The sequence below is a fragment of the Equus caballus genome, chromosome 7 (genome assembly GCF_041296265.1).
Source record: "Equus caballus isolate H_3958 breed thoroughbred chromosome 7, TB-T2T, whole genome shotgun sequence".
Taxonomy (NCBI): Eukaryota; Metazoa; Chordata; class Mammalia; order Perissodactyla; family Equidae; genus Equus; species Equus caballus.
Window position 1 is genome coordinate 43,220,937 of NC_091690.1, and position 27,623 is coordinate 43,248,559.

General features: G+C 55.7%; 2 protein-coding genes across 19 annotated transcripts in view; one reads left to right on the plus strand and one right to left on the minus strand.

Moving 5' to 3' along the window:
- GLB1L2 (galactosidase beta 1 like 2) overlaps positions 1-5,493 on the plus strand; it is a 46,667-nt gene extending 41,174 nt beyond the window's left edge. For all 10 annotated transcript variants that reach the window (XM_023645182.2, XM_023645179.2, XM_070273960.1 and 7 more), the window contains 7 exons: positions 41-181; positions 475-546; positions 809-884; positions 3,121-3,208; positions 3,516-3,627; positions 4,040-4,156; positions 4,432-5,493. In XM_023645182.2, coding sequence (XP_023500950.1) covers positions 41-181; positions 475-546; positions 809-884; positions 3,121-3,208; positions 3,516-3,627; positions 4,040-4,156; positions 4,432-4,518 — 693 coding nt within the window. In that variant the 3' untranslated portion in view covers positions 4,519-5,493. The remainder of the gene's footprint in view (positions 1-40; positions 182-474; positions 547-808; positions 885-3,120; positions 3,209-3,515; positions 3,628-4,039; positions 4,157-4,431) is intronic.
- Positions 5,494-7,724: 2,231 nt separating this feature from the next.
- Positions 7,725-27,623, minus strand: part of B3GAT1 (beta-1,3-glucuronyltransferase 1) — a 30,846-nt gene continuing 10,947 nt past the window's right edge. For 3 of the 9 annotated variants that reach the window (XM_070273967.1, XM_014741320.3, XM_070273969.1), the window contains exons 2-7: positions 17,196-17,289; positions 16,884-17,030; positions 12,859-13,367; positions 11,878-12,174; positions 11,091-11,189; positions 7,725-9,921 (exon numbers count right to left, since the gene is read on the minus strand). In XM_070273967.1, the coding sequence (XP_070130068.1) occupies positions 11,103-11,189; positions 11,878-12,174; positions 12,859-13,367; positions 16,884-17,030; positions 17,196-17,199 (1,044 nt within the window). In that variant the 5' untranslated portion in view covers positions 17,200-17,289 and the 3' untranslated portion in view covers positions 7,725-9,921; positions 11,091-11,102. Of the gene's footprint in view, positions 9,922-11,090; positions 11,190-11,877; positions 12,175-12,858; positions 13,368-16,883; positions 17,031-17,178; positions 17,290-19,851; positions 23,982-27,623 lie in introns of those variants that run through there. The other 6 variants (XM_023645183.2, XM_005611731.4, XM_070273965.1 and 3 more) reach the window with 5 other exon arrangements.

The window sequence follows — 27,623 nt, forward strand, 5'->3', positions numbered from 1 at the left end:
TGCCTAGCCCCTGTGCCTCCCCTGTCTTTTTTCTGTACAGCCAATCAATTCTGAACAGCCAGTCAATATGGAGAACCTGCCAGTGAACAATGGCAACGGACAGTCCTTTGGGTACACACTGTATGAGACCACCATTGCCTCATCTGGTGTCCTTAGTGCTTTTGTGCGTGACCGGGGACAGGTAGGAGCATCTCCTCTTGATTCCTGTGGGCTTGTAGTCCTCAAGCCCGACAACAGATGTTTGACTCTCTTTCCTCTCACAAATCTGGCTGTTCCCAGTGTATGGAGATGGCCCACCACCGTCAGCTCTGTAGTCCTTTTCAGCTGTAATCATGGGCATTCATTTTTCCTCTGTGCCTGGCTAAATGCCCTCCTCAGCACACACAGTGTTATCTCTTTCTCTGCTAAGCAGAGATCCCTCTTACACCTCCCTCCTGTTGACCCATGGGTGCTTTCTGTCTGTTCATTTGGCAGGTATTTGTGAACACGGTATCTATAGGATTCTTGGACTATAAAAGGAAGGAGATCAATATCCCCTTGATCCAGGTTTGTTACCCTTGTGGAGCTGGGCAGTGGCTCACGCCAGCTGCTTCCTGAGTAGATTTGGCAGGAGTCAAAGAGGAAGATTGGCAGACTGGAGGCTTCTTAACCACAGAGCTGCACATGGAAAGAGGGGCAGAACATTGCATTCTGATCACCCTCAGAGCTTAGGGGAGAACTAGGGTTCCACAGAGAAACCCCCAGGTGCAGTTGTGATCTTATAGCTGAGTAATCAAGCATTCATCATCGACCACTATATTCCTGGCAGGGTTACACCACGCTGAGGATCTTGGTGGAGAATTGTGGGCGAGTCAACTATGGGGAGATTGATAATCAGCGCAAAGGTGGGTCACAGCACATGCCGAGGGAAGAACTGCCAATGCTCAGCATGTGCCCGGCTATGCCTCCTCTGTACTAGCACACCAGCAGGCCATGGAGGCAGATTGCAATGAGGTGGGGTTATGGTGGCCCACTGGAGGATGTGGAGTCATAGAGGCCCATTGGAGGGAGGTTGGCCATGGAGAACCCTAACAGTGAGGTAGCTCATAGAAGCCAATTGTAGTGAGGTGGGTCACTCACAGACAACCATTGCAGTGAGGTAGGGTCATGGAGGCCCATTGAAGGGAGGTGGGCTCATGAAGGCCCGTTAGAAGGAAGAGGGTCATGGAGGCCCACTGTAGTGAGGAAGGGTCATGGAGGCCCACTGGAAGAAGGTAGGATCATGGAGGCCCACTAGAGGAAAGTGGGTCATGGAGGCCCAATGGAGGGAAATATGGTCATGGAGGCCCACTGGAGGGAGGTGGGGTCATGGAGGCCCACTGGAGGGAGGTGGGGTCATGGAGGCCCAATGGAGGGAAATATGGTCATGGAGGCCCACTGGAGGGAGGTGGGGTCATGGAGGCCCACTGGAGAGAGGTGAAAGTCGGCCTGAGAGGACCAGCTGGGTTCTGACCTCTTCCTGGTTAACGCTCCCTGTGCATGTTGTCCTCATGGTGAGCACACAGCAAACACTGAGCCAGCCTCTCCACATCTCACTAGGCTGCAGTTGCTTTAGCAGGGGGCTGTCTGCTGGGGTGGTGAGCAGGGGTGGGTGAGGGGCAAGGAAAGGGATTCCCAGAAATCCAGATAAGGTATGTCCACAAATCCAAATCCAAGAACTCCTGTCTTCTTGGGTCTCCACACTGGATTTCTTTTCTTGATCCGCCTTGGAAATGCATTGATGCTCTCCTTTGTGGTGGGGAGGAGGCAGAAGACAAACAGTGAACAAAATGCTCTTGATGCAAGCCGCTCTTGGAAAAGTCTACCAACTCAATTCAGGTTTCTTGGCCTTCTAAATCTTCTTTGCTTAAATTTGTGTCTTCCTTCTTATCCATTTATCAGGATGTGGTTGGTTTCACGTAAGTTGTGAAATAAGAACTTAGAGTAAATGCTACTGTGGTGAGGAGGGCTGATGACCTCCCAGCTCTCCCATGGGTTTGCCTTTGTAATGAAGAAAGCTGCGCAGCCTGTCCTCGTCCTCACCTGCCAGGGAAGCACTGTGGCCCACGGGGGACTCCTGGATCCGGGGGTCAGCCCTCTCCAGTGGGCCTCAGGGTAGCTTCTGGCACTGTCCTGCTCACCGTCTCTTTTCCCTAAACAATCCCCTGCGCTCCTCTCTGGGTTTCAGCTTCTTCCCCCAGGGGCTCCCTCTCCAGGCCCATCCTCACTTCCTGTCTTCTCCTGGCATGGGAAGGGACTGCCTGCTTGAGCCTGTTCCCTGTCCTTGCCTCCCCAGGCCCCTGGCCAAGGTGTGCCCTGGACTCGCACTGTGGAGTTCCTGTCCTCTGGAAGCGTTCAGTGTTTATAAGGCACAGACTTTGTTTCCAGAAATGTGTGTCCCCTAACACACCTGTACCTGCAATTTAAGAGGGTCTGCAGGCCCCATGAAGCCTGTTCACATTCCCCAGCCTGTCCAAATTCCCCCTCTAGCCACTCCGCAGTTCCATGACCTAGAGGACCACGGGAGCTGCTCTGAGACCAACACAGCTGACCCCTCCCCAAGGCACCAATTAATCTCTACTCACGTGTGCACAGCTCCTCAGACTTGGATGCCCAAGTCATACTGCCATTGATTCACAATTTAAATATTTTAGAAAGAAATCTTTAATCCTAGGTCATGTAGAAGATTCCTGGCTGAGTTATTAAGTCTCTTTAGTCTGGGACCCACTGAAACTGACCTTGAAGCCAGTCTAGAACCACTGTGACCTCTTGGTCATCTGTCCTTTTGGCCTCATTTTATTGTGTTGGAATTCTCAGCCCCCAAAAGGGAGCCTCCCCCTCAGAGAGAGGCCAGAGACTGTTCTTGCCCTCTGACTCTCAGCTCTGTCCTCGCCCTCGCTTGGGTTCTTCCTGGCCACATCTAGGACTGGGCACACACTGGTATTACTCGTTCTCATCCTCTTTGGGATTTCTAGGGAAATGCCATGTGATGAGCCCCTTAGGGAGTGTATCCTTCACATCAACTTCCCACATGTGTCAGCCGCAGCCAGGTCTGCTGCCCCGCTGTGGCCATGCCCGTGTTTCCTTGCCTCCTTCTCACAGGTTTAATTGGAAATATCTATCTAAATGATTCTCCCCTGAGCAAATTCAGAATCTACAGCCTGGATATGAAAAAAAGCTTCTTTCAGAGGTAGGTCCCTGCCCCGTGCAGTGTGTGAACTCACAGACAAGGAGCAGGAGAGCCAGGAAGGCCCAGGGCTGCTCTCGCCTTGCCCCTCCTGCCACCCATGTGTAAACAGACCCAGAGCCCAGATGGTGGCAGTACCAGCGCTAGAGAGTAGGGGATCCCCCTGATGCCACCCCGCTGCCCTCCCTGTGCTCCAGTTAACAGGCGGGGACCGGGGCCGGGGGGGTGTGGTCCTCTGGAATTCGATGCAGGACAGGACGCAGATGTGAGAAGGTGCCCCTCCCTCTCTTGTCTTCCTTTCTGGCTGTAGGTTCAGCTTTGACGAATGGAACAAGGTCCCTGAAGCACCTACATTCCCTGCTTTCTTCCTGGGGGCCTTGTCAGTTGCCCTTTCCCCCTCCGACACCTTTATGAAGCTGGAGGTTCGTAGTCCCTCCCTGCCCAGGCTCCCGTCTCCCCTCAGAGGGAGCCCTCTGGACCACCTGTGCCCAGAGCGTCTCTGTCCTTGCGTCCCCTCCTCCGAAGGGGTCACCAGGGCCTCCCTAGGCCAGGCAGAGTGGGCTCAGAGCAGGAGAACCACCTGGTGGTACTTCTCAAGGTCTAGGTTCCTACGTCCAGTCTGAGCCTGGTGCCCTGCCGGGGAAACACGGTGCTAGTGGGGATGGGAGCTGAACTCCCCACTTGTTAACCTCGTGGCTGTCAGCATCGGTTCATCCGGGCCTCCTGGGAGCCGAGAACACACAGCCCGTGTTTAACTGTGTCTCTGCCTTCCCATGTGACTTTATATTCCGTGGCTTTCATGGTCAACTAACCTCTTCCCTACTCTGCTTAAAGGGCTGGGAGAAGGGGGTTGTGTTCATCAATGGCCAAAACCTTGGACGCTACTGGAACATCGGACCCCAAGAGACCCTCTACCTCCCCGGTACCTGGTTGGACCAAGGCATCAACCAGGTGCGCGCACTTGCTGCCCTTCCTTTTCCCCAGGACCCCCTTCTCCTCCCTGCCCTGACTGGCATCACAGGGTTTCCCTGGTCCCAGTCTGTTAAGGCTGGGAGGGCAGGAGGGGGGCAGAGGTGGTGTCCGGCTCCTCTGTGCTCTTCCTTGTGCTGATGAGTGTGGGTCCCTATTCCTTCCAGCCTGGTTCCCAGCTCCCTCCTGAAGGCCCCCTCTTCTGACTCTCAGACAGACCTCCGCTGTTGTCATACCCTAACCCTTCTCTCCCCCAGGTCATTGTTTTCGAGGAGAAGATGGCAGGCTCTGTGATACAGTTCACTGAAACACCCCACCTAGGCAGGAGCCGGTACATCAACTGAGCAGCACCGCCCAGCACCTCCTGTGGTGGGAAGCAGGCGAGCGCCACCCTCCTCCTAGCTGACAGGAGGCCTGGTGGGCCCCTCACACCCTGCCATCAGGAGAGTGCCCTTAAGTAGCAACCTCAGGGAGCCAGGGGGCCCCAGCTCTGCCCATTGCTTCAGTTCAAGACCCTAGCCCTGGGGACCCAAAGAGGAGAGGTAGGATGGCCAGGGAAGGATCCCTTCTTGCCTGAAGTGGCTCTTGACCCGGCTCTGCCGCCCCACTTCCTGCTCTCCTGGGAGAGGACAGGGATGTCTCTCAGGGTGCCTGGGGCCCTCAGGAAAGGCCTGACTGGTTGGCCCGGACTCCTGGACGCTGGCTTGCTCCTTCGAGGTTCTCACCTGGCTCAGCTACCTCCCTTGCGGCCCCTTTTCATTTCTGAAGTAGCGACCTGTCACCACTTGTAGGGGATAGGAAGGGGGTGTATATCCTGATTGGCGTTGTTCTCTTCACACCCTCCTGAGCCTGCTCTGGGACTCTGGGAGGGGCTCCTGCTGAGGAGACTTTTCATTCTCCTTTTCATTCTCACTGATTGCGTCAGATAGGATGACAGCCTGAGCTTAAGAGAAGCAGAAACCCTCGGTTGCTTGTTTCCTGATTAGAGAGTCTGTCCAGGTTTACTGGGTGGGAAGCTCCAGCTGAGGAGCAGATGGAGACCCTCGCAGAAGCCGCACCCTCCCCGGGCCACAGGGGGGTGGTGGCAGGAGGCCTGCTCCAGTGCGCGCCGCCCCCCGGAAGGTTGGGGCCACTGGGCACCCAGCCTGGCGCAGGTGTGCTCCCCTCCCTCTGCTCCCCGTGGCCACGCGAGGGGGGAGGGGCAGCCTGGCCCCACAGTTGTCTGTCCGCTTTGAGGCGCTTGTTCTGGGGATCGAGTCCAGTGGTTTGGCTCAGGTTCACTGTTCTGAATTGCAATAAAGCAGTAGAATTGAATCAAATCTCTTTGGTGGTATTTCTCCAATTCTCTTTGTGCTATTAGCCAGAGATGCCCGCCATGTGGGGTCAGCCTCATATTTAGCCTGGCTGGCGCCTGTGTCCAGACGCTAACTTTACCTATGAGTGGATGACCTGGCCTCTGGCTCCTTCTCATGTCCTCCTGACCTGCGTTCCCCCTGAAGTGTCACCTGGATTGCAGGTGCCCCTGGAGAGGAGAAGTGCAATACAAATCCGTTCTGCTGCTGGTGGGCAGGCGGTAGACCTGCTGGACAGCCACGAGCTCTGCATGTGAGTGAGCTGCAGTGGTGTTTCCTTTAAAAATAGCATCTGGATTCTACTGCCACAAATGATTTATCTTCCATAATAGTCAAAGTCAAATAGCAGACCCCTCCCCAGGGCGGTGCCTGCACCAGGAGCCCACAAAGACAGGGCAGGGAGAGGAGCAGGCCACGGGGCCCCCTGCGGCCCGCCGGCTTGCAGCCTGTGCTCGGCTGAGAAAGGGTTCTGCACAGGTGCAGCTATGATGTGCAGCTGCTGGGCCCCAGAGCTGAGCCGAGTCAGGACAGACAGTCACAGGGGGCTGGGCCCAGGGGTCCCACTGGGGGAAGAGAAATGGAGCTTATTAAAGTGAACGTCATGGACCATGACCAGGGGGCAAGAGGAGGGCAAAGTCCCCAGTTTTGCCGAGACTCAGCAGCTGTTCCTGAACTGCCTTGGAATGGAAAGCCCAGATCTCAGATGTGGGTGGGGCCGGGGCTGCTGGGCATGGCCAGCGCTGGGTCTCGCTGCACCCCAGAGTGTAAGTGGGCTTCTGTTGGAAAATGTGACAGGGAACTGATATTTAAGGGAATCTTACTGTGAATCCTTTGTGAAGCGAAGAATCCCCTCAGATTACTCTCACGTGAATCTGCGAAGATGCCCTGGCCCTTTCTTAGGGCAAGGTCCTCCTGCACCAACTTAATATTCTTGACCTTCTTATCTGCGAAATGACCCTGCAGCAACTCTCCAGAGCACCTGGAAGAGATCGTCCTCAGCTCATTCAAGGCTTGTCCAGACATTCCCACTGGACAGCCTCAGCTCAGTCTCTCTTGAAGACTACCCGTGGTAACCCCAACTTCTAAATGCTGGAGGTCTCCAGACCCATTCTTGGGCCTCTTCTTCCCTCTGTCCACACTGGCTGCAGAGGGCCTCATTGACCCGGGCTTGTCAATAGCCTTGACACTAGTCCTCTGCAGTGTTCGTGTTCATCTCCGTCCGAGCTCTGGGTATACTGGCCACTGTCCACTCACTTCCCTCCTGCACGTGTCTAATGGTCACGTCACACCAAACTCCCCTACTCCCATGTGTCCCTCCTGCACTACGCCATATCTGGAAAGGGCAGTTCTCTTCCGTGTCTCAGATGATTTTGGCTCCTCTCTTTCATATCCCATCCATCAGCAGATTGTGCCTCTTAAACACTTGGAGAACCCGATCACTTTTCTCTGCCCCAAAGCTTGCACCCTCATCTTGCTCGCTGTCATCTTGTGCTGGCATCATTGAGGGAGCTGCCTCCTTGTCCCCTGGCCTGCCCTTGTTCTCTCTGTGCATTGTCAGCACAGGAAGCGGAGTGATTCTTCCAGAAGGCCAGTTAGATCCTGTTGGTCCTCTGCTCCAATCCCTGGAGTGGTTTCCCTTTTCACTCACAGTAGAAGCCAGAAGCTTTCCTCTGGCTCCCAGGATCAATGCATTCTGTGCCTCCCTGCTCCCATGTCTATCCCATCTCCCACCACCAGCCCCCCCCCAACTCCCCAATCTGCTGCAGTCACACTGGCCTTTTTGCTGATCTTTAAACATGCTAAGCACTCTCCTGCTTGGGGGTGAGTTCCCTGTTCTGGAATGCTCTGACCCAGATAATGCATGTCTGTGTGCTGCTCTGACCAGATGTCACCTTTTCAGGGCGGCCTTTCTGACCACCCTACACAGTCAATCAGCTCCTCTCCACAGCTGCTCTGTCTCCCCCACTCAGCCTCATGCTTCTCCTGGCACAGACTGCATCTGGACCACTGGAGATATCTGTTGTCCGGGCGTGCCTCTCCCTGGAAGGCAAGCTCTGTGCAGACAAGTGCTTTGGTTCCTCACTGCTCTGGGTCAGCTCCTAGAATAATGCCTGTTCTTAGACGGCACCCAACAAATAAATATTGGTTGGATAGTTAAAGCAATAAATGAGAATAAAATAAGGCAGGGCTAAGGAGAATTAGGACTGTTAAAAACCATATTTGACTTTTAATTTTGAAAATAATTAAATACAGTTAAATTAAAACAGACCAGATGGTGCAGCTCACCCCAGACTCTGTTCTCTGGACTCCTAGGCCCCAACCTCACTCTTTTGCAGTGGGGAGCAGGGAATGGACTGGGTTTGGAGAACAAATTGTGGCCATGGACCCAATTCTGATTTATCACAAACTCATTCCCAACAAGGATGAAAGCTGCAGTCCACCAAGGTTATAATTATAAATAAATACACATGCAGCTGAGAGGGGATATTAGGTGAAAACAACTGAACTAGCATCTGCCAGAAAAAAAAAAAAAAGAATACCCCATTTTGTTGTTCATTATCAATTTCCTGAAAATGAGCCCTGGGTTTTGGCTGAGAAGGTGGCCTAAGACCAGCCGGGCTGACCTGAGCGTTCAAGGCTGGTTTCAGTGGGTGAGGCAGTGGAGTGCCTGGGCATACACTCACCCATTTGATGGGTGCCCTGGGCCCACCTCCTCCCTCCTGTCCCGTGCCACCCCACCTGATTCCGAGGGGTTGATTTCCAAAGTAACCATCCAAAGACTGAGGTTGGGAAACGTCCTGCAAGGCAGCTCAGGTCCTCAGGGATACCATCCCATCTGATGGTTTCATGACTACTGTGGGAAGTTAAATCCATCTCAAAATAGGCAGCCAATGCTATTTTCTGAATGTTAGGTCTCCCGACTGAGTCCCACCCGCTACACACCAGGAGAGGGTTCTCAGTGGTCCTCAGACAGGTACGGTGAGTTTAAACGGAGTGGGGGCTGTTAGCGGTTAAAATATAAACACCTCTTCAGTAGGCGCGGGCCTTTTCCTCCACTCGGGAGGAAAATTGTGCTTCCAACTTTCAGAGCATGAGTGGGATAACCACCAGGGGGCCACTGCAGTGGCCTGGAACCAGGGAAATGCCTTCTGTCCTGGCGGAGGGGCAGCACGTGCACACCGCTCTCTCCAGGGGAGAGGGGGCGGCGCGCGCACAGGGCTCTCTCTGGGGGAGAGGGGGCGGCTGGACAGGAGGCGGGCGTGCTCTGCATGCTCCCAACTGAGGGACAAGAGAGCTTTTCTTTCCCGTTTTGTGTTTAAAATAGAGTGATTTCCAAAGCAGTGTGTGCTCAGGTCTCCTTTCCCCTCAACGTCCAAATTATCTCTGCCCACTTTCCATCAATCCCTCTGCTAATCCAGAGTCCCCTCCCCCGCTCCCTCCAGCTCCCCTGACCTGGGGCAGGAAGGTGTCCTGGAATTGCCTGGCCTCCCTGCTCATCCGTTCTGGCCCACCCCTGGTCCCTCAAGCCCTGAGGTCTGTGGTCTCCAGGAAGAGGGCTCCTGCCCTCCCCAGTCCCAGCCGAGGCAAGGGGCCCTAGTGCCCGGTGGGCAGTGGGGATGCAGTGCATGGACAGGGCCCACTTGCTTCTAGTCCAGGTTAGTCCATGACCTGTGCTGGCTGGAGGGCCCACCTCCTTCCCTGTGCTGGAAGGAGCAGGCTTGAGGGACGTGGGGCCAGAGGAAGGGCCTCTGCTCCCACCACAGCCTGAGGTATAGGGGGAGCCTGTTGGCAGGCCCAGGCGCCCTTCATGCAGGGTTGGTTGCCTCTTAGGATCAAAGACAGCCTTATGCTCTGGAAACAGGAGCCAGAGGAAAGCCGGAAAGGTATGTCTACTTGGGAGGGAGGGGACGGGGGCGTTCCCGATGCCTGGTGGGGGCTGCTCTCTGGCTTTCAGAATTCCCTGGCCAGGTGTCCCATGTAGTCGTGCTGGGCCGCAGGACCAGGAAGCTCGGGAGGCCACACTCCACTACCAGGGTCCTTTCACCTGCCTCCCAGCCTGGAGTCACTCCAGGGCTTGGGTGCCCTCAGTGTCTGCTCCCACGACCCTGCCAGTACAGAAGGCTCTGGGGAGGCGTACTGGGGCACCGGCTCACTGGCTGGTGTGGCTTGGCTAGCAGCTGTGCCCCTGGTCATGCTGCATGGAAGAGAACAGCAGGTCTGGGATTCCTGTGCTTGAAGTTCTCTGTCCTTTGTCCTGGCATCAGGCTGGGCTCTCTCTGAAGCCCCCAGAATAGAAAGGAGGGTGATGGTGATTCCTTAGGAGTTTGCCTTGGAGGGACCATCAGCTGTCGGGATAGGATGGAAGGCCAAGAACAGGGTCTGGGAAGGAGGCTCCTGTGAAGGGGAGAGGAGGAACAGGTGAGGCCCGGCAGGGAGTGACCAGTCTGTCCATGCCGCCCAATCCTGAGCCCCCAACAGGGGTCACCCCAAGCTCTGCAGAGCCCATGCCCGAGTGCTCTGTGGACCCTTCTTGAGAGGCGGCAGGGAGCAGCTTCTTCCAGCGACCAGTGAGGGTAGAGGCAGGGGGCAAGGCTTGTATTGCATTCTCAGTGGCACTGGCCAACTTGATTTTTTAAGTTCTGGGAACAAAACAGGCAGACTGACAATGTATGGTCCCCTGTAGGCAGGGTGGTTGCAAATGCGATATAGAAGCTGAAGCTTAACTCCTGAGCCAGAGGGCAGATGTGTGTCCCACTGCCTGAGCCGCCACCACTGTGACCAGATCATAGGAAAGCCCATAGAAAACTCCTGGCTTTGCCAATCACCAGGCACAATTGACTTCATTTAGCTCTTCTGAACATCCTTTCTTTACCTCTAAAACATAGATAGATCCTGTGGCCTACATCAATAGGGGGTTTTGAAGACTCAAATAAAAATAGTAACACTTATATAGGACATAGTATGTGCCAGAGACTGTCCCTGGGGCCCCAACAACCCATTTTACAGATGCAGACACTGCAGCCCAGAGAAAGAAAGCAAGGTCAAACGGAGAAGAGTGGCAGACCTGGGAGGGGAACTAGGCTCTGGAGTCCGTGCTTTCACCACTGTGCTACGCAGTCACTGCCGAGAGACATGTGGACCTGTTCAGTGAGGTGGAGGCAGTGAGCGAGGGGGTCACTGTCACAGTGGCATGACTGAAGAGGAATCCACGGGGGAGACAGAGCCTGCAAGAGAGTCTACATAGCAGAGCCTTGCAATGGGACAGTGTCATGGCCAGAAGGACAGTAATAATGACAGGGAGTCAGAAGGAGGTGTCTGGAAAGTGAGGCCTTCCAAGGAGCTGTGGTGGAAGGACCCAGTGTGGGGGCAGTGGGCTCCTGGTGACCTGCAAAGGCACGAGGGGAGGGGATGTCAGCTCCACCTCTCCCACTCCTGCCTGCATTGGCCCCGTCCTCCCACAAGTGAAGACCTAGAAGATAAGCCTCACTCGGCAGGCAGATGTGTTCCGCGTGCAGACCTGGTGCCCTCACCCCGTGCACTGTCCGCCCTTGTCCCCGCCGCACCTGTATCAGGGCTCAGATCTCCACAGTGGGGTCCGTGAAGCCTTTTTTCCCCTCGTTCACCAGCACCGGCTTCTCTGTCCGTGTGTGCCAGACCAGGATCTGTGTCCAGGACAGGAAACAACATGGGGCAGGCCCCTGACTTCCCACCCCCTGCCACAGTTTCTCCTGCCCCTCTCATTCTGCCCTTCTTCCGTCCAAATTTCCTCCATTGTTCTTTATTTATACCTACCATCTCATTCTTGCTGTTAGTACATGTATGCATTCAAAATATCTGTTGGAAACAGAAAGTCTAGAGCTACAGAAAATAGACAAATCTCAAGATTTCCTCTTGCTTCTCATCCTCCCCCGGGTCTCGTGATGGGTCTCTCTAGAGAGGGAGAAAGTTCTTCAGGAGCCTTCAGCTCAGCTAAGTGATAGCCCTGGTCCTAGCCAGAGAAGTCCAAACTAGAAGCAGTGCGTGCGTATGTGCGTATGTGTTGTGCATGTGTGTGCACACGTGTCCGTGTGTTTGGCAGGGAGGTCGTGGAGCACTGCTGTTTGTGTGGGGAGGCCATCCTTGGCTCTGCCTCACGGGGCGCCACCCCCATCTTCCCCCCGACCTTCCTGGGCTGCCCAGCAGGTGGTAAGCTGCCTTCCGGGGTGTGCTCTGGGAAGGCGTGGCTCTAGGCTGGTTCTTCTTTGCAAGCCTGTTTTGAGGCCTTGATGTCCTGCTCCCTGAGCTGTCGGGCAGGTTTGGATGGGCTTGGACACACCTGCGTTGCAGCTGTCAGCTCTGCTGAGGTCTTACCTTGGTGCAGTTGGCTGCCTTGGGCTCCAGGTCGCTGAGGGAGACGAGCTCTCGGAGGAGACTGCTTTCCTGGTAGCCCCCCTTCACGCCACGCAGCTTGAAGTAGGCCTGGCTTCGCTGCAGAATGAGCCGCAGGTTGACTGCAAACCCAGCCATGTCTATTGCAAACGGTCGGTGTGGGTCGAACACTGTCTTCCAGCCAACCACCTTCCCTGCCCCATTGACCCGTGGGGCCTCGTACCGCAGGCCGCCGACGAAGGCAACAGGCCACACGGATACCCTCCTGGTGCTGCGCATCTATAGGTGGGGGATCCAGAGTCAGGACACCTAGGACTGCTGATGGGGAGTGATGCCCGTCCCCATGGAAGGTGAAATCACTGCTTGACTCTACGCAGACAGGCCATCTGAGGCCCCACTGGGGACCCAGGCCAGCCCTGCCTCGGGACGCATCTCTGGAGATAGGCAGCTGTGGAGGAACCTGCCCTGGGCTGTGGGCAAGGCCTGGCCTCTCAAATCCACTCATCTTCCCCTCTTCACATGACCTCCTGCCCTGCTTTCTTCCTTGCTGCAAAACCTCCCAGTCGTCCCAATCAGAGTTCGAAATTCCCAATTCAGAGTCCCCCTCCCCCAGACTACCATGATGCACAAACCCCAGGGACACTCAAACCACAGAGTCTTCCGGCAGCCACACTGAATGACCCCACTCTAAGCCCTCATTCAGGCCATGCTTCTGAGGCCAGGACTATGGTCATGGGCTCCAACTCCAACTTTCTTCCATGTACCCAGTGGGGGCTGCTGAAACCTGCAGCGAGTTTCTCTCATCCCATCTGCACTGACCTCAGCCTGGCATCCCTCCTCTGGTTTCCCTGTGTGTATACCCAAAGGGCCCCTCCACGGGAGCCCCGGGCCAAGAGTGCGCGTCTCCATCCCTCACGCCGCACGCCACAGGCCCGGCATCCGCGCCTCCTGTCCCATCCCTACCTCCTCGAAGAGCTCCAGACTGTAGGTGTTGTCGTCGTCCGCGAAGTACACCACGCCGGGCTGGCTGGAGTTGCGGGGGAAGGTTTCGCGCAGCCAGCGCAGGGCCAGGTTACGCTGCATGGTGCCGCGCGGGATGCGCGGGTCCCGGGCGTCGCCGCGCAGCTTGTAGTTGCGGGGCGTCTCCACGTGCAGGTGCGTGTAGTTGAGGCCGGTGTCGCGCAGGAGGCGCGCGGTCAGCGGCGTGCGGCGCGGCGCGTCCTCCACCACCAACCAGTGCAGGTTGGGCACGTGCAGCAGAGTGTTGGCCATGCGCGTCAGCTCAGCCTTCTGCACGGGGCGGCTGTAGGTGGGCGTCACCACGTGGATGGTGGGCAGCGTGTCCGACCACGGCGGGGGCCGCGTGTACACGTACTCCGTGCGCACCACCTCCACGATGTCGCGGTCAGACATGCAGTACTCCCTGGGGTCGGTGCCTGGCGGTGCATCGCGCCGGGGGTCACTGCCGTCATCTGCAGGGTTGGGAGACAGGCAGTGTGGGGACAAGAGCGATGGCTTGGCTCTGGCCTCGGGTACTGGGCGGGATGCCACCCACCCTGCCACGACAAACCTCTCTTCTGCTCCTTCTGCAGGCGTGTCATCGGCCCCTGCCTGGGGCTCTCCCTGTTAGAGCTGCAGGTGAAGTCTGCACCCCTGGAATTCTCCCGGGGATTTTCCTAGCTCTGACCCCCGGATGACACAGAGATAACCTCTTCCTCCTCCTCACATTTGGCAGCGCTGTAGCTATTTGAGGGCAGCTGGCCATATTCCAAGACTGCATCCTCAGTTCCTAAGAGAGTTGGGTTTTATATGACAAAGCGTCCCAACCCTCACCACCTAGTGCCCTCCTCATCTGGCTGGAGCTGACCGCACTGCCCCACACAGGGTTGGGCCAGCAGAGCACAGGGACATTGGCGGCCTCTGTGGCGTGGCTGCTGCAAAGCCCAGGAGCAGGGCTAGTGTTGTGGCTGCAGCACAGTGTGGACCCTGAGGAGTCTGGGGTTAGGTCACCCGACTTTTCACAAACCCTCTAGTCAAGTGGGACCTCTCCCCTCCTGGCCTTATGTAGTCAATCCTTTGAATCTTGGTGCAGAACTTAATACATAACTACTGCATTGTATTCCAGGTTTTTGCCCATGGTTATCAAGATAATTTTGCATCCTGAATCTATCATTTCTGATTTGAGATAGTCCCACATTTTGGCATACGCAAAAGGATAGGGTGGAGGTCTGTTCCAGCTCTTCTGCTGGTTTGATGTCAATCTCCGAATCTGCACTTTCTGGACACATTGACTCAACTATCTGGAGGCTGCCTGTCCTGACCCTCAAGGTCCCAGCATTCCCCCAGTATCTACCCATCTCCACGAGGAGACCATGAGGGACCTGTGTGAAACTTTGCAGAAGCTGGCCTCTGGTGAAACACTGACAGGCAAGGGGAAGCCATTCCTTCCAGAAGGCAACCTGCTCCAACTGGGGAGCTCTAATGAGCACGCTTTTCCTTATATCCTGGACATCTTCCTCCCTAGTGAAGCTAGAAGTCCCATCAGGAGGAGAATTCAGGGCAGTTGGTTGTTTTGTTTTCTTTTTTCTGTGAGTAAGATTGGCCCTGAGCTAACACCTGTACCAATCTTCCTCTATTTTATGTGGGACACCACCACAGCATGGCTTGACAAGTGGTGCTAGGTCCACACCCATGATCTGAACCTGTGAGCCCCAGGCCACTGAAGCAGAGTGCGTGAACTTAACCATTACACTACCAGGCCAGCTCCATCCCCCTTGGTATTCTTGTTGTTAATGAGTCCCTTCTCTCCAAGTTACGTGTTTCTGTTTGAACAACTATGAGGCCCTCCTGCTCTCACTCCATTGCAGCAGGAGGTGGTGACAGACGACAGACCTAGGAATCCAAATGCCTGGGCTCAGATGCTGCCCAGTTCTGTCACTTATTAACTATATGCCATTGAGCAGGTCATTTAGTTTCTGGTGCTTCGATTTTAGCAACTGTTAAATAGGGCTAATAATAGCATCTATTTTATTGAGTTACCATGTGGATTAATGAGTCAATACATGTAAAGGGCTCACAACACTGCCTGGCAGATTCCGTCATTTCCTCATGTAGAAAAGCAGGACAGTGTCCAGCCCTACCTCCTCATGGCTTCATGCAGCTACGGAAAGGATGACACAAGCAATCGCATGAAAGGGTTGAAGTGCAGTCCGGGGAGGACGCTGTGAATCAGCCATTCTGTGCCCTCCCCTCCGTCCCACCACTGTCATTAGCACATGGGGTGTGTGCAGTGCTTATGTGAGGGCTGACGCTGGGCTCGGGAGGAGATGCTGAGGAACCCAGAAGAAGGGAGTATGCACAAGCTAATGGTGCAAAAAGACACATAGCAACAGCGGGGAGCCTGTGATCTGGGCTGTGGACATGATGCCCATGGGCATGTGGCTGCAGGGGTGGGAAGACCAGCACAGACACAGTTGATCAAAGGCGACTTTGGGAAGGAGTTTTGGGTCAAACTGTGGAAAGAGAACAAGGTTGAGGAGCGAGAGACGGGCGATCGGAATTCTGCCAGGATATATATAAGGGTTACGTTATCCTGCAGTCAGTAAAGGTTTGGAAACCAAGGCCCAGGAAGGAGACTTGGAGAAGCTTTCCTCACCTTTTTGCCACTCAAATAATCCCTGACAGGTGGCCCTGCACCCTGAGAAAGTCCCCCACGCATTAGGCCTTGGCCTTCTCGCTGGCTGCAGGGACCTGGCGACCCTGACTCCATCTCCCCACAGCTTTCATTCAGTTCCTCTTGGTCTGCTCTGGGGAGACAGAATGCTAATTCCGCATCCTCAGGCAGTGTCATCAGCGCTTAGAAAACAGCCTGACGCCCCTGACCCCAGAGCTCTGCCGAGAATGATGTCCACACGATGTTACGTCCCTTATGGTTGTCTTAACCCCTCTAGATGTAGTTGTAGGATAACAACTCTAAAATGATAAGTGCCAAAGAAGAGATGCTGGAGTTGGGAAGAGAGGATAAATGTCAGGAAGAGAGGCTCCAGGTGCCCAGCACTGGGCAGTGGGAATTTAGCCATCTTCAGCTCAGTCCTTCCTCCCAGAAGCTTCAGGAACAGCTGGGCTGAGCAGGACCCGATGTGTAACTGTGGAGCAACCGGCTTCAGACTGTGATTTTTGGCTCCTGCCTGCATCCAAATCACTTGGGGTTACAGGCTCCATGTGCATTCCCAGACCCTACCTGGGACCCATCATCTCTCTCTGGGAGGGGCCGGAGGCCTTCATGTGTTGCCATGCTCCCATCAGATCTTATGCATGCTTCAGTGGGAGAATCCCTGCCCTAGAGAACTGAGTCTATGCGTGCACTGAGTGGGGAGGGGAGAAGAGCGTGAGACTAAGGACTAAGGAATGAGGGGGCAGGCCAGATGCGGGCCATGCAGAAGGATTTGGAGTGTAGGGAGCCCCAGCGTGGGAGGGAAAGGTAACCTGGTGGAGGGAAAACTCTGGACTCGGAGCCAGGAGGAGCCAGTTCTAACTCCAGCTCTTCCCCTGGGACTTTCCCTCTGAGAAGGAGCTCATTAAGTCCTGGGACTTTTCCTCTGCACAGGCCTGATCTCACAGAGTAGGACTAGATCCAGGCTGCCCAATTAGGAAGAGGAGCGTGTAATAATACTCTCCCTGAAAGGTTTTAAAACACAATACAGGCCAAGAATCTTATCCATTCATCCTTCCTGCTCAGCGCAGAATGCTCCAGTCCTTGCACATCCTGGAACTGGATGCAGAGTTGTGCATGTGTGTGTGTGGCAGCATTCATCATTCCCAAAGGGGCCAAGACCCCCAAAATGATAAGCTCATTGGCCTGGATCATTCACTCCTCCCAGCTGCCTGGTAAATGAAAATAAGAACTCCATCAGAATGGCCGTGGTCATTCTTATTACTGAAGCTGGGCTGGGAGACGGGACCGGGGCTGGCCAGGGGCAGGGGCTCACCCTTATGCGTGGCCAGCAGAGGTGCGATGGTGCTCTGGTGCCACACTGTGACGAGCAGCGTCCAGGGCAGTACGATGAGAACGATCGCAAGGATGTCCCGTCTTTTCGGCATCTCCAAGGCTGGCTGGACCCACAGCTCCTCGTTACCTGAGCGGTGGCAAGGTCAGGAGAGGGGCGGCCCCAAGGGCGGCAGCAGCAGACAGTGGCGAGCACAGGGGAGAAAAGAACAGGAATGGGCTGGGCAGCCCGGGCACGGGGACGGCAGAGAAGCCGAATGTTGGCTAGCAGGCCTTACCAGCACTCACAACCCACCCATTGCGGAAGCAGGTTTGCGGAGTCCAGCTCAACCAGAGTCTGAGAGGGGTGGCTGTCCGGGGCACGGTCAGGAGCCCTGCGAGGTGGACACCTGCAAGAGAGAGCAGAAGAGGATGGCCAGAGACCTGGGCCGGGGACGGACGCCCAGAAGGGCCAGACCCGGCTCCAGGACACAAGCAGCAGGGTTTTCACAGTAGGGCCCAGACCACCATCTCCCTGCAGACGGCCTCTGCCTGCCGCCTGGGCGAAGTGAGGCTCTATCTCCCCAGGCCTGGGGCACGGTGCTGCCTGCTCACGAGAATCAGCAGGGTGCACAGGTTAAGGACACAGACTTCAGACACACCTGCCCTGGTTTCAGTCCCAACTCTGCCACCTTTGCCAAGTTATGGCAGCTCTCTGTACCTCAGTTTTCTCCTCTATGCAATGGGGTAACATCAGTACCTACTTCACAAGGTCGTTCTGAGAATTAAATGAGTTAATGCCCACAAGCCCATAGGATGGCACCAGATATATAGACAGCGGGGGCTCAAGACAGCTCAAGAGAGTACTCTGTGCTCCTGTGATGTCCACATGTTTGTGCCCTGATACTTTTTTCACAGCCTGGATAAAGGGGTCAGCATTGGGGTGAATGCTCTGAAAACCAAGAAGAGATGTTTTGGGGACAGGCCCTGGGAGGTGCCCTCCCTTTGTCGGCATCAGTAGGAAACTCTCGTGAAGCACCTACTGTGCATAGGGCAGAGCGTTGGGCACTGGAGCTGAGTATCAGCAGGAAGGAGAGGTGGTCCTGGTGGGGCTGCCACACCCTGGGGAGACAGTACTCAAAGTGGCAGCAGCAGGCGCCCTAGGAGAGGTACCCCCTGTGTGAGGAGGGGAGCCTGCTCAAATTTCCTGTCAGTTCTGCAGAGGGTCTGCCGGTGGCATTGTCCTCTGGGCCTTGTTCTCTCATGTGACAAAGGAGAGCAGGCATAGAGACCACATGAACACCACGGAAATGGTCACATCCTGCTCTCTGCCTTCCTCTTCACTCCTGTGCTGAGCACTGTGCAAGACGCAGGTGGGGTCTGTGAGGGAGGACGGCAGGGAGCAGAGCCTTGGGCAGCCCCTGGTGGGTCCTGGTGTGCCTACCACCCATGCCCAGCACCGTGCAGTGATGTGCCTCAGGGCCAGCTGCCTGCCCAGCCCAGGTGGCGTGTGCCCTGCAGCTCTGCAGATTTGAAAGCCGTGGCTTAGGGGGAGCTTTGGAGACTGTGTTCTGCTCTTCTTGTCTGGCCCTATGTCCAAACAGCTCTGATGCCCTGGGGAGGAATCAAGCATTGTTCTCCAGTAAAGAGCACTGTTTTCCTGCGGGGGCGGCCAGCAAGCCCCTGCCTGCCTCCTACTACCAAAGGCCCACTCTGCCTCCACAGTCTCCTCGTAGGCAGATGGTAGACAGGCTGCCCCTCATTCCTCAGGGAAGTGGAAAGCCCACCAGGGTTACAGGTTACAGGCAGAGACAAACAGTGGGGCACAGAACAGGGAGAATAATCCTGGGGCACATGCTGTGTCTCCTACAAACTCCTCTTCCACAGCCCCAGCAGGTGACAGAGCCCAGTGTCCCACCCCAGGATGCCTGTCCGGGTCTCATGTGCTGAGTATGATGAAGCAGAGTAAGCTCCTGCCACACCCCAGCCCCAGCCCCAGCCCCAGCCCACGCTGTGGGGCCACCGACAGGGCCACAGAGGGCTGAGCTGGGGCCTTGGTTTGGCTGGGCAACCTCAGGCCACACCTGATGCAGGACTGGGGAGCTTCTCAAAGGCCTGGCTGGGAGATTGCCTCTGGTTCTCAGTGACTCCCAAAGAGCTTTGCCAAATGTCCTTCACATTGGGGAGGGTTCTAAGCTCAGGATGGAGAGGGCAGTGGCAAGGTCAGCTGCATGCCACATGGTGCGCACACACCCAGACTCTCCTGGGCACCTTCTTGCCTTTACAACTGTCACTTCTGGGCAGGCTCCTCACCTGAGCCCACACCTCTGGCCCCACTCAGCCTCTCACTTGTCTGCTTGGGCTGCCATTAGTAATAACACTGTTAGGCGGCACTGGTGGTGTTAAAAGACAGCAGCCCACACTTCCGTTCAGCATCACAGCACCCCGGCGGGAGGTGGGAGTCAGCGGGGCCAGCCCCTGAATCACTTGGGACGTGGTGGGGCCAGACACCAATCCAGACCCTTTGGCTCGGGCTGCCATCAGGAGCAGGGAAGGGGCATGCCCCAGAGCCCCCAGACCTGGTCAGGCACAGGACGAGCATAGGGACACACACAGGCCCTGACCCAGAGCCGCTTCAGAGCCACCCTCCTCCATGAAAGCCACCTCCACAGCGGGGTCCCAGCACCTCCCTGGATGCAGGAGCAGGAAGGGGGCAGGAGAGGAAAGTGGGGAGATGGAGACAAGGGTGCAAGGGGGCCATGGAGAGACAACTCTGATCCCATACGGTCTGTTTGGTCAAAACATCTATGAAAGCAAGGGGAAGGGAGGATGAGGGAGGAGAGCTCTAAAAATAAACTTCGCAATAAACCCAGTTGTGCATTAATTACTCTGGAAGCCATTACAGCTTGAAAACCCCATAACTTTAATGGAAGCTATTATAAGCATAGTAGCAAAATCGTGTGGCTAATTACCAGGCGGTTATTAAGCAGAACAGGGAGAGCCCCCAGACTTGGAGGAAGCCAGCTGGCCCGCAGGTGGCAGACTTGTGGGAAGTGGGGCTTGGGCTGTGTTGGGGCTGAGGCTGTGCCCAGCCCACCTCCAGAAGATCTGAGGCCAAGTCTGAGATGGGGCTGCAAGTATGAGCACCTCGCCACCGCCTGCCACTTCTGCCTGGGAGGAGCAGCAGCTTGCCTGTGGTCCAAGGCTTGGCCCTGCAGGCTGCATCTGCCTTAGACCCCAGAATTGCTTTGGGCCCAAAACATGGAGGCTTGGCCACACCCAGATGCCAGGAGATAGCAGGGGGCAAGGGCAAGGAGAATGGGATGTTTGAGGAAGGGTCACATGGAGGCACAAGAGGTGGCTGACAGGAGACTGTGCAGGCATGAATAAGTGTGGGGGCCCAGGGTCCGCTGTGGTCATGACTCCTCATCAGACACTTGTAACTCATGTCTGTGACCAGCCTCAACTGTCATTTATCCCTCGGCAAGTGCAGACATGAGGACACCTTTCTGCCCCCCTGGGTGCTGTCAGGAGCCTCCACTGGACATAGACAAAGGCTACAGTGTGGGTAGAGTGTGTGAGGCTGCCTGGGGGATGGCCATTTGGTGACCGGAGCAGAGCGCTGAGAGGCAGCGGCAGGGAGGCAGTGGCCTGGACAGTGCTCTGGCCGGCTCTCCATTGGGTGATGGGATCCCACTGCTTGTCCTCCTTGATCTCTGTCCTCCTCTTCAAAATATGAAGGCTGGATTGGGAGAGTTCTAAAGAATTTTCAGTTCTGCCGTTTTAGCAACTTGAGGTTAAGACAAGTAGGGCTCTGTGAGGATGAAGCAATGTCTTACGTGAGAAAAGCAGGGGTCTGGTGGGCATTCAAGGCCAAACCTAACAGCTTTCCATGAAATTGGTCATGATTTAAAGTCCAATAAGCCATGGACATTGGCCATGTATGGGAAGATCTATTTATAAGAATTTGTCTATGGATTTTAGGGTGTCATGAACTATGCATGAGAACTAGGGAGTGTTTGGGACCTAGATGGGAGGGATCCGATGTGCCCAAGGCTGGGGCCAGGCCAGCCAGGCGGGACAGCCCAGGAGAGGCTGGGCATGAGGAGGCAGGGCTGGGTGTGAGGTCGGCTTCAAGGATGGCTGATTCCAAACCTACAGAGAGGCTTTCTTCTGAGCCTGCAGGTGTTCACACAGAAACCTCATCAGTGCCCCTAGTCCCTGAAGAGGAGGCTTATGAATTCCATTTGATAAATATTAATTCAGCATCTGTAGTGGACAGGTGCTGTGTTAGATTCCGTGGGCAGCACAGCCAGGAGAGAGGGAGCAGGGGCTTCCTTCCAGCATCTCCCAGCCCGGAGATCTCAGCTCACTCTGAGGCCTCCATCACATCACTCATCAGTGAAGTGTGATCAGTACTGATGTTGCAGAGATGGTGTCTGTGTGTGTGTGTGTCTGTGTGTGCGTATGTGTGATGGGAGTCGGTTGCAAACAAGCTCAGAAACCATCCAAGCCACTCATCTCTAGAGGAGATAAAAGCCATGTTGCCCGGTAAGGCTGGGAACAGTAGTTAGTTGATTAGTCAAAGAAGTACGTTAACATGAAGAATCTCTCAAAACGATGCCTACATGCCCCACACATTTCAATTTGGGAAAGTAACTTTCAAAGAGCCAGGAGTTCAATCGACGATGTTTCCCCACTACTGTGCAATATGTAGTCACCGTCCCCGAGTCCCAACCATGCAGCACTGGCCAGCTGACAGCACTTCCACCTTTTTGATGCAGGCTGAGGCCTCTTCTTGGGGGACATCATCCATGTCCAGACATCATCTATGCCGCGATGCACCGCCTGTGACCTCCAGTGTTGAGTTATTTAAGATGACCTGAGACCTGAAGGACACTGGTGACTAGTCCGAATGTAATGTCCTGCAGAATTTTTATGGCTTTTCCCACCAATCTTCACCTAATTTGGAGAACTTTTTTCAGACTCACCTTATGGAGTCTTTTGAAAACATTCAACTTAATTTTCATAGAAACAAGACATTTACTTCTTTCTAGATTGTATTTCATGGTTTATATGATACTCTGGGATGATGATAATAAGCATGACGGTTGTAAACAGGCTGGGAACAAACATTACAGACTCAACAGGATGCAGCTCAGCTGGTGTGAGGGCATGGCCACCAGAGGGGACCCCGGCCTTGGGCTTGCTCAGCATCTGACAGCACGCTTTCCAGAGGCAATGAAGAACATCGGTCAATGTGCTGAGTCTATCGAGGAGAGGCTGGTTAAGAAAGCTTCTGGTGTAACTGTGGAGGAAAGAAGCCATCCGTCCTCTGTCCCTGGGAGCCTGAGTGGCCCTGGGGCTGACTGAGGCAGACTCTGAAGCCTTCTCTTGCAAGAGCACAGCCAGCTCCAGCAGCTGGACCAGGAGGAGGTGGGGTGGGTGGGGCGGCCTGGGGGCCAGGGCAGCTGGAGGAGGCACCTGCCCTCTGGGCTCGGGAGCAGGGATGTGGCAGCAGAAGGCAGGAGGAGGGAAAATGTTAAAAGAAGTTAGCAGGAAGGATGCTGGTCAAGCCTCCAGCTTTACCCTCCGGCTCCAGACAGTCCCCAGGGGAAGGGAGGCACAGACTTGTCCCAGAGATCCCCCCAGGAGCTCCTAATGGGATCAAGGGATTAGTACTGATGCTGCTGCTGCTGCTCCGGAGAAGCCCAGTGCCAGAGCTAATCAGCCCCTGGTCCAGTCGATCCATACTTCATTAACCTGCCCCAGGCCTCCTGCCAGCCCTGGACCCCCACCTGGTTTCGCTCCAGCCACCAACTCCTGCTGAAGGACACAGGCATCAGCCTCTCTCCACTCATGGCCCCTGGAATACTCCGGGGGCTCCAGGGAGCCCTCTGCCCAGGTCTCCTGCCCCTCTTCCTCCAGCTCTGCCCCATCATCTGGAGTGCAGGGGAGGGGGGGCATCCCATGCTCACTCCACTCAGAAGTGAGTGAGGCATTTGAGGGTCGTTGGCCAGCAGCATTCGTTTTCTCATACAGCTCAGCCTTCTGTCTGCACAGCAGCCCTGTGAGGCAGGCAGGGAGATTTCACCCCCGTTTTACACATGAGGAACCCAAGGCTTTGCAGGCTGCATGATCGGCCCAGGGTACTGGCGTTAACCGCCACCAGGGCCGCTGGCGCTCAGGCCTTGGACTCTGCGTGGTGCGCCCCCACGCCCATGCTGCCTCCCACCCTGCTTCGGCTCTCCCAGCCCACCCCTCAGGCCCAGCCCAGGGCACTTCTGCCCCAGGGACAGAGCTCCCTGAGCTTGCCAGGGCCACCCCTGCCCTGCCCGCCCTGTGGTCAGCTGAGTGTCCCAGGAAGGGGCTCCCCACCCTGCTTTCCTGGTGCTCGCTGAGGAGAGAGGGGTCCAGGCAGCGGGGGAGGTCTGCGTTCTGCCTCCGGGCCCACCACTGCTGGCTCTCACTCCTGGGTACTTCTGATAGGACAGGCGGTGCAGACGGTGCGTGGATTCGCACCATCTTGCTCCCTTCTGACCAGGAAAACCAAGCCAAGTGTTGGGCAGCAGGAAGCGCTGTTCAGTTCAGATGGCCCAAAGCACATCCTCACACTCTGGTTTCCTTCCAGCCCAAGAGTGTCAGAAAATACAGCGCACTGTTGTTTGTTTTAGGTAGTTCCTTTGTTTTTCTTTCTGGTTTTTCAGAAATAGCTTTTGGATTAGATTTGGGTTCTGATTCAGTAAAAAATGAAAATTGGGGTTTGGCTTCGTGTGGTGCTCTGCAAGTGAAAATCCATGCTGGTCCACCGCAGGAACGTGAACACAGGCGTTGGCCCAGCCAGTTTTCCTGAAGTCCCCTCAATGCTGCCGCTCCTGGTCTTCAGGCAGAAGGGTGTCCACTCACCCATAGCCTCCACGAGGGAGGCCCTCAGAGCAAAAGCCCAGTGCTCCCTTTGTGGGGAGCTTGCATTGCTGCTCTCTGTTGGGGTCTGCGCAGGCTGGGGCCGGAGCACACAGATGACCCACGGCTTGGCTCCTCAAGAGTGGGGACACCGGGAGGGTGCAGCAGCCAGGGAGACAGCTGGTTGGAGGATACAGACCTGACGGAGAAGTGTGGACAGATGAACAATGGTCAGCCAGGCCCGTGGAGCACCCCCATGAAGAGCCACCAGGTGGCAGTCATGAAGGGTGACCCCGCAGGACTGCGTGGGGGCAATGCTGGGTTGCTGGGTGGGGGAAGGCATTCAGCAGAAAGGTGCTGATTGCTGACAGGACAGTGGAGAGTCCCAGTGAGCCAGACGGAGAGCAGCACGCAGCCCCTAGGTCCTTGCCTGCGTGACGGGGGAAGGCAGGGAGGGTCATGTCTGGCTTTGGAACTTTCGGGACTAGGGAGCAGCCCTGCAAAGACGCCTGCAGCCCAGCTCCCAACTTTGGCTCAGGCTGGGGGCGAGGAAGGGCGTGGCCTTCCCCACCTCCACTGCCCTCCTTCCTAGCTGTCTTTCCATCCTTGCCCGGGCCCATCCTGGCAGCCATGCCAGCCTTTTGAAAAGAATGTCATTGCTCCCAAGACAAGTGTGTTAGTTTTCTACTCCCAACAATCACACACTTAGCAGCTTAAAATGACAAACATCTTCAGTTCCTCAGTTCCTGTGGGTCAGGAGCCCAGGCACGGCTGAGCAGCATCATGCTCAGGCTCGCAGGCTGCACAGCACTGGCTGGGCTGCGCTCTCCTCTGGAGGGCTGACTGGGAAGGACCTGCCTCCAAGCTCAGGGTGTTGGCAGAGTCCACTGCCTCTCTGTCGTAGGACGGAGCGCTGTGCCTCCTGCTGGCTCCTGGCTGGGGGCTGCCCTCAGCTCCTAGAGGCTGCTTACAGTTCCTCAACACATGGGTTTCTCCAACACAACCACTTACTCCCTCAAGCCAGCAAGGAGGGAGTCTAGAGCCAGGCTGCTAACAAGATGGAGGCCGGGACAACAGAATGTAACCGTGGGAGGGAACATTGTCTGCCACCTTCTGCTGATTAGAGGGTAGTCACAGGTGCCGCCCACACCAAAGAGGAGGAGGTCACACAAAGGCATGAACAGCAGGAGTCACAGACACCTTGGAGTCTGTCCACCACAGCAAGGAGGCCAGGTCACATCATGCCCCTCAGCTCCCATGTGATCCCATAGCCCCTGAGGGTGGGGCAGCATCTAACCACAGTCACAGCCTTCCGTTACCTCCCTCCCATCTTCCTTTGCTCTCCTCTGCCCGGAGGAGTGGCACATGGAAGGACAGTGCAGTAGTGGAGAGAGGCTGGGCCCTGGAGTCAGGCAGCCTGCACATCATACCACAGGCTCTCCTCTGCTCTGTGACTCGGGCAAGGTAATGTCTCTGGGTTTCGGTTTCCCATCTGTAAAATGGGAATAAAAATGGTGCTTTCCCTGCTAAGGTTGTTAGGGTGATTAGAAAAAAATCAACATAAACTCTCTGGCACATGGTTGGTACCAATAAACAGAAGCTGCTGTAATTGTCAACATTGCAGCCCTGGAGAGGGCCTGGAAGGGGCCTGCTCGGCCCTGCTTCCCTCCAAGTCCCTCCAGCGGAACTTCTGGCTGCTGGAAGGCAGGATGGAAGCCCCAGACCCTGAAAGCCCCATATTGCCGCCGAAAGAAGAGGTAATGAGGAGCAGCAGCTGAGACGGTCAGAAGGGACACCTCTCCATCTCAAAGGCTAATGGCAGCCTTACACAGAGCGAGCCCTTTGATTTCTCTTTGCTCAGTGTCTCCATCTCCAGGGTGGAGCTGTCAGGCCTCTTTTATTGTCTGGCATATTCCACTGTGGTCGTAAATTCAACATGACTAAGACCCAACCATCGTCTTTCTTCCTAGAGCGGCTCCCCATCCAGGCTCCTTCTTTATGTTGTCCGTCTTGGCAGCCGACGTGGAATCCCAGGGCTGTCCTCAATCCTTCCTCCTCTCTGCATCGGTGCCTTTGGCCTGGCCGGCGCCCAGGCCTTGGGCTGCATCCCTCCAATACTGGTCCAGGTCCCATCTGTGCCTCCATGGCCTCCCATTGTGATCTCTCTTCAGAGTCCACCCCACTGCCTGACCCAACTTACTGACTTGCTCATGCTCAAAATTTCATGTATCTCCCCAACTGCAGCTTACTGAGCCTGGCATTCAAGGCTCTTTGCCATATGGCCCCCACCATACAGCTCTAACCACATCCTCTCCTGTTTCATACCCACCTCTGCCCAAGACAGGCTCTGACCTCTGCAGCCCAGCCCAGAGCCTTCTCCTCTCACTGCAGTGCCTATGAGAGCCCTGGAAGCAGGCAGACCTGTGTGGTCCCTTCAGATGGTAATTCTCTATTCCCACTCAGAGCCAGGGTCTGGGCCAGCCCCAGGGGAAGAGGGCTCAATGTCGAGTAAGATGCCTAAAGAACACGCCAGGCCTGGCCCTTGCAAGCTGGCTTCTCTTCATTCCCTTCCAGCTGCAACCTTGCTTCCTCCCCTTGGCCTCTGAGCCCTGCTCTCCTCTTTGCCAGACCTCTGCCATCACCCAGTGTGAGAATGTGTGTGTGTACCTGGGCCTGCTGGCAGAGGCTCAGTTTGGGCATTGTGCCCTTTGCTCCTCTTGCTCATCACTCTCTTGATGCTGTCTGATTTGGCAAGATGTCAGCCTGGCTAAAGCGACTGAGGCACCCTGCTCCCCATCCTCCTGGACGTGGAGTTTGTAATTTCACTCAAAAGAATGGCTGGGACTGAGGCTTCCATTCTGACAACTCACCGAGGCTGTCTCAGCAACTACAGAGCCCCCTCCTGAGTGATTTCACAGGGCCACGCATGCACGTGTGTTCATGACCAGAACCCCGTCTGAACGAGTGCATGTGTGTTCATGGGCATATGTATGGCATGCCCTTGGCTGGGCCCTGGCAGAGAATCCCGTGACTGGGTCTCTGTTCAAATGACGATTATCTCATGTGCTCTTGGCATCCAACAGCCTTGGATCCTAAAACACAGATGGGGTGAGGTGAAGAGGCCAATTCCTTTCTCTGGGTGCTGGGGGTGGGGAGCAGCCACCCCTACAAACTACTGATGACACAGTGGCTCACACTCAGTAGTGATTTGTGGCTTCCCAAATGATTTCACATTAGTTATCTCACTACACTCTTGTAATTCCAAAGCCTATTCTTGTTTTACAGGTGAAGAAACTGAGGCACAAGGGGGTTGAGTGTGCCCACTGTCCAATCATACAGTGGCCTGGCCACACCCCTGCCTGAGGCCTGCTCCCTACTTCCCTGGGGAGCGGTGGACCCAGCAGGGGCCCAGGCAGTGCAGCCAGTACAGCTCTCCTGGCCTGCACTCACTGCTGGCTCCCTCCCAGGGGAACTCTCCTGCCTCCATGCTGGTCCTCCTCCTGGCCTGTGCCTGGTGTGGGTGTCTGTGCTGAAGTGGCCCTGTTCATCACAGTGGGTATGACCACAGACTTTATCCAAACTAGGGCGGCTGAGAGTGCGCTGGGGTGATAAAGCCAGACCTGGGAGTCAGGGCATCAGCAATGGGCACGATCTGAGATGACCCTGGGTGCAGTCGGTGGCCCCAACAGACCCTTAGAGCCCACGGCCACCCGGTGGGCCAAGTGCAGACCGGGAGCTTCTCCCCTCTGCCCATTCCCAGGTTTGGTCTTCACTCCTGCATGAAAGCTGTGCTGCCAACCTCTGTGAGCAAACTAAGGATGGCTCCTGGGCCCTGCCCCAC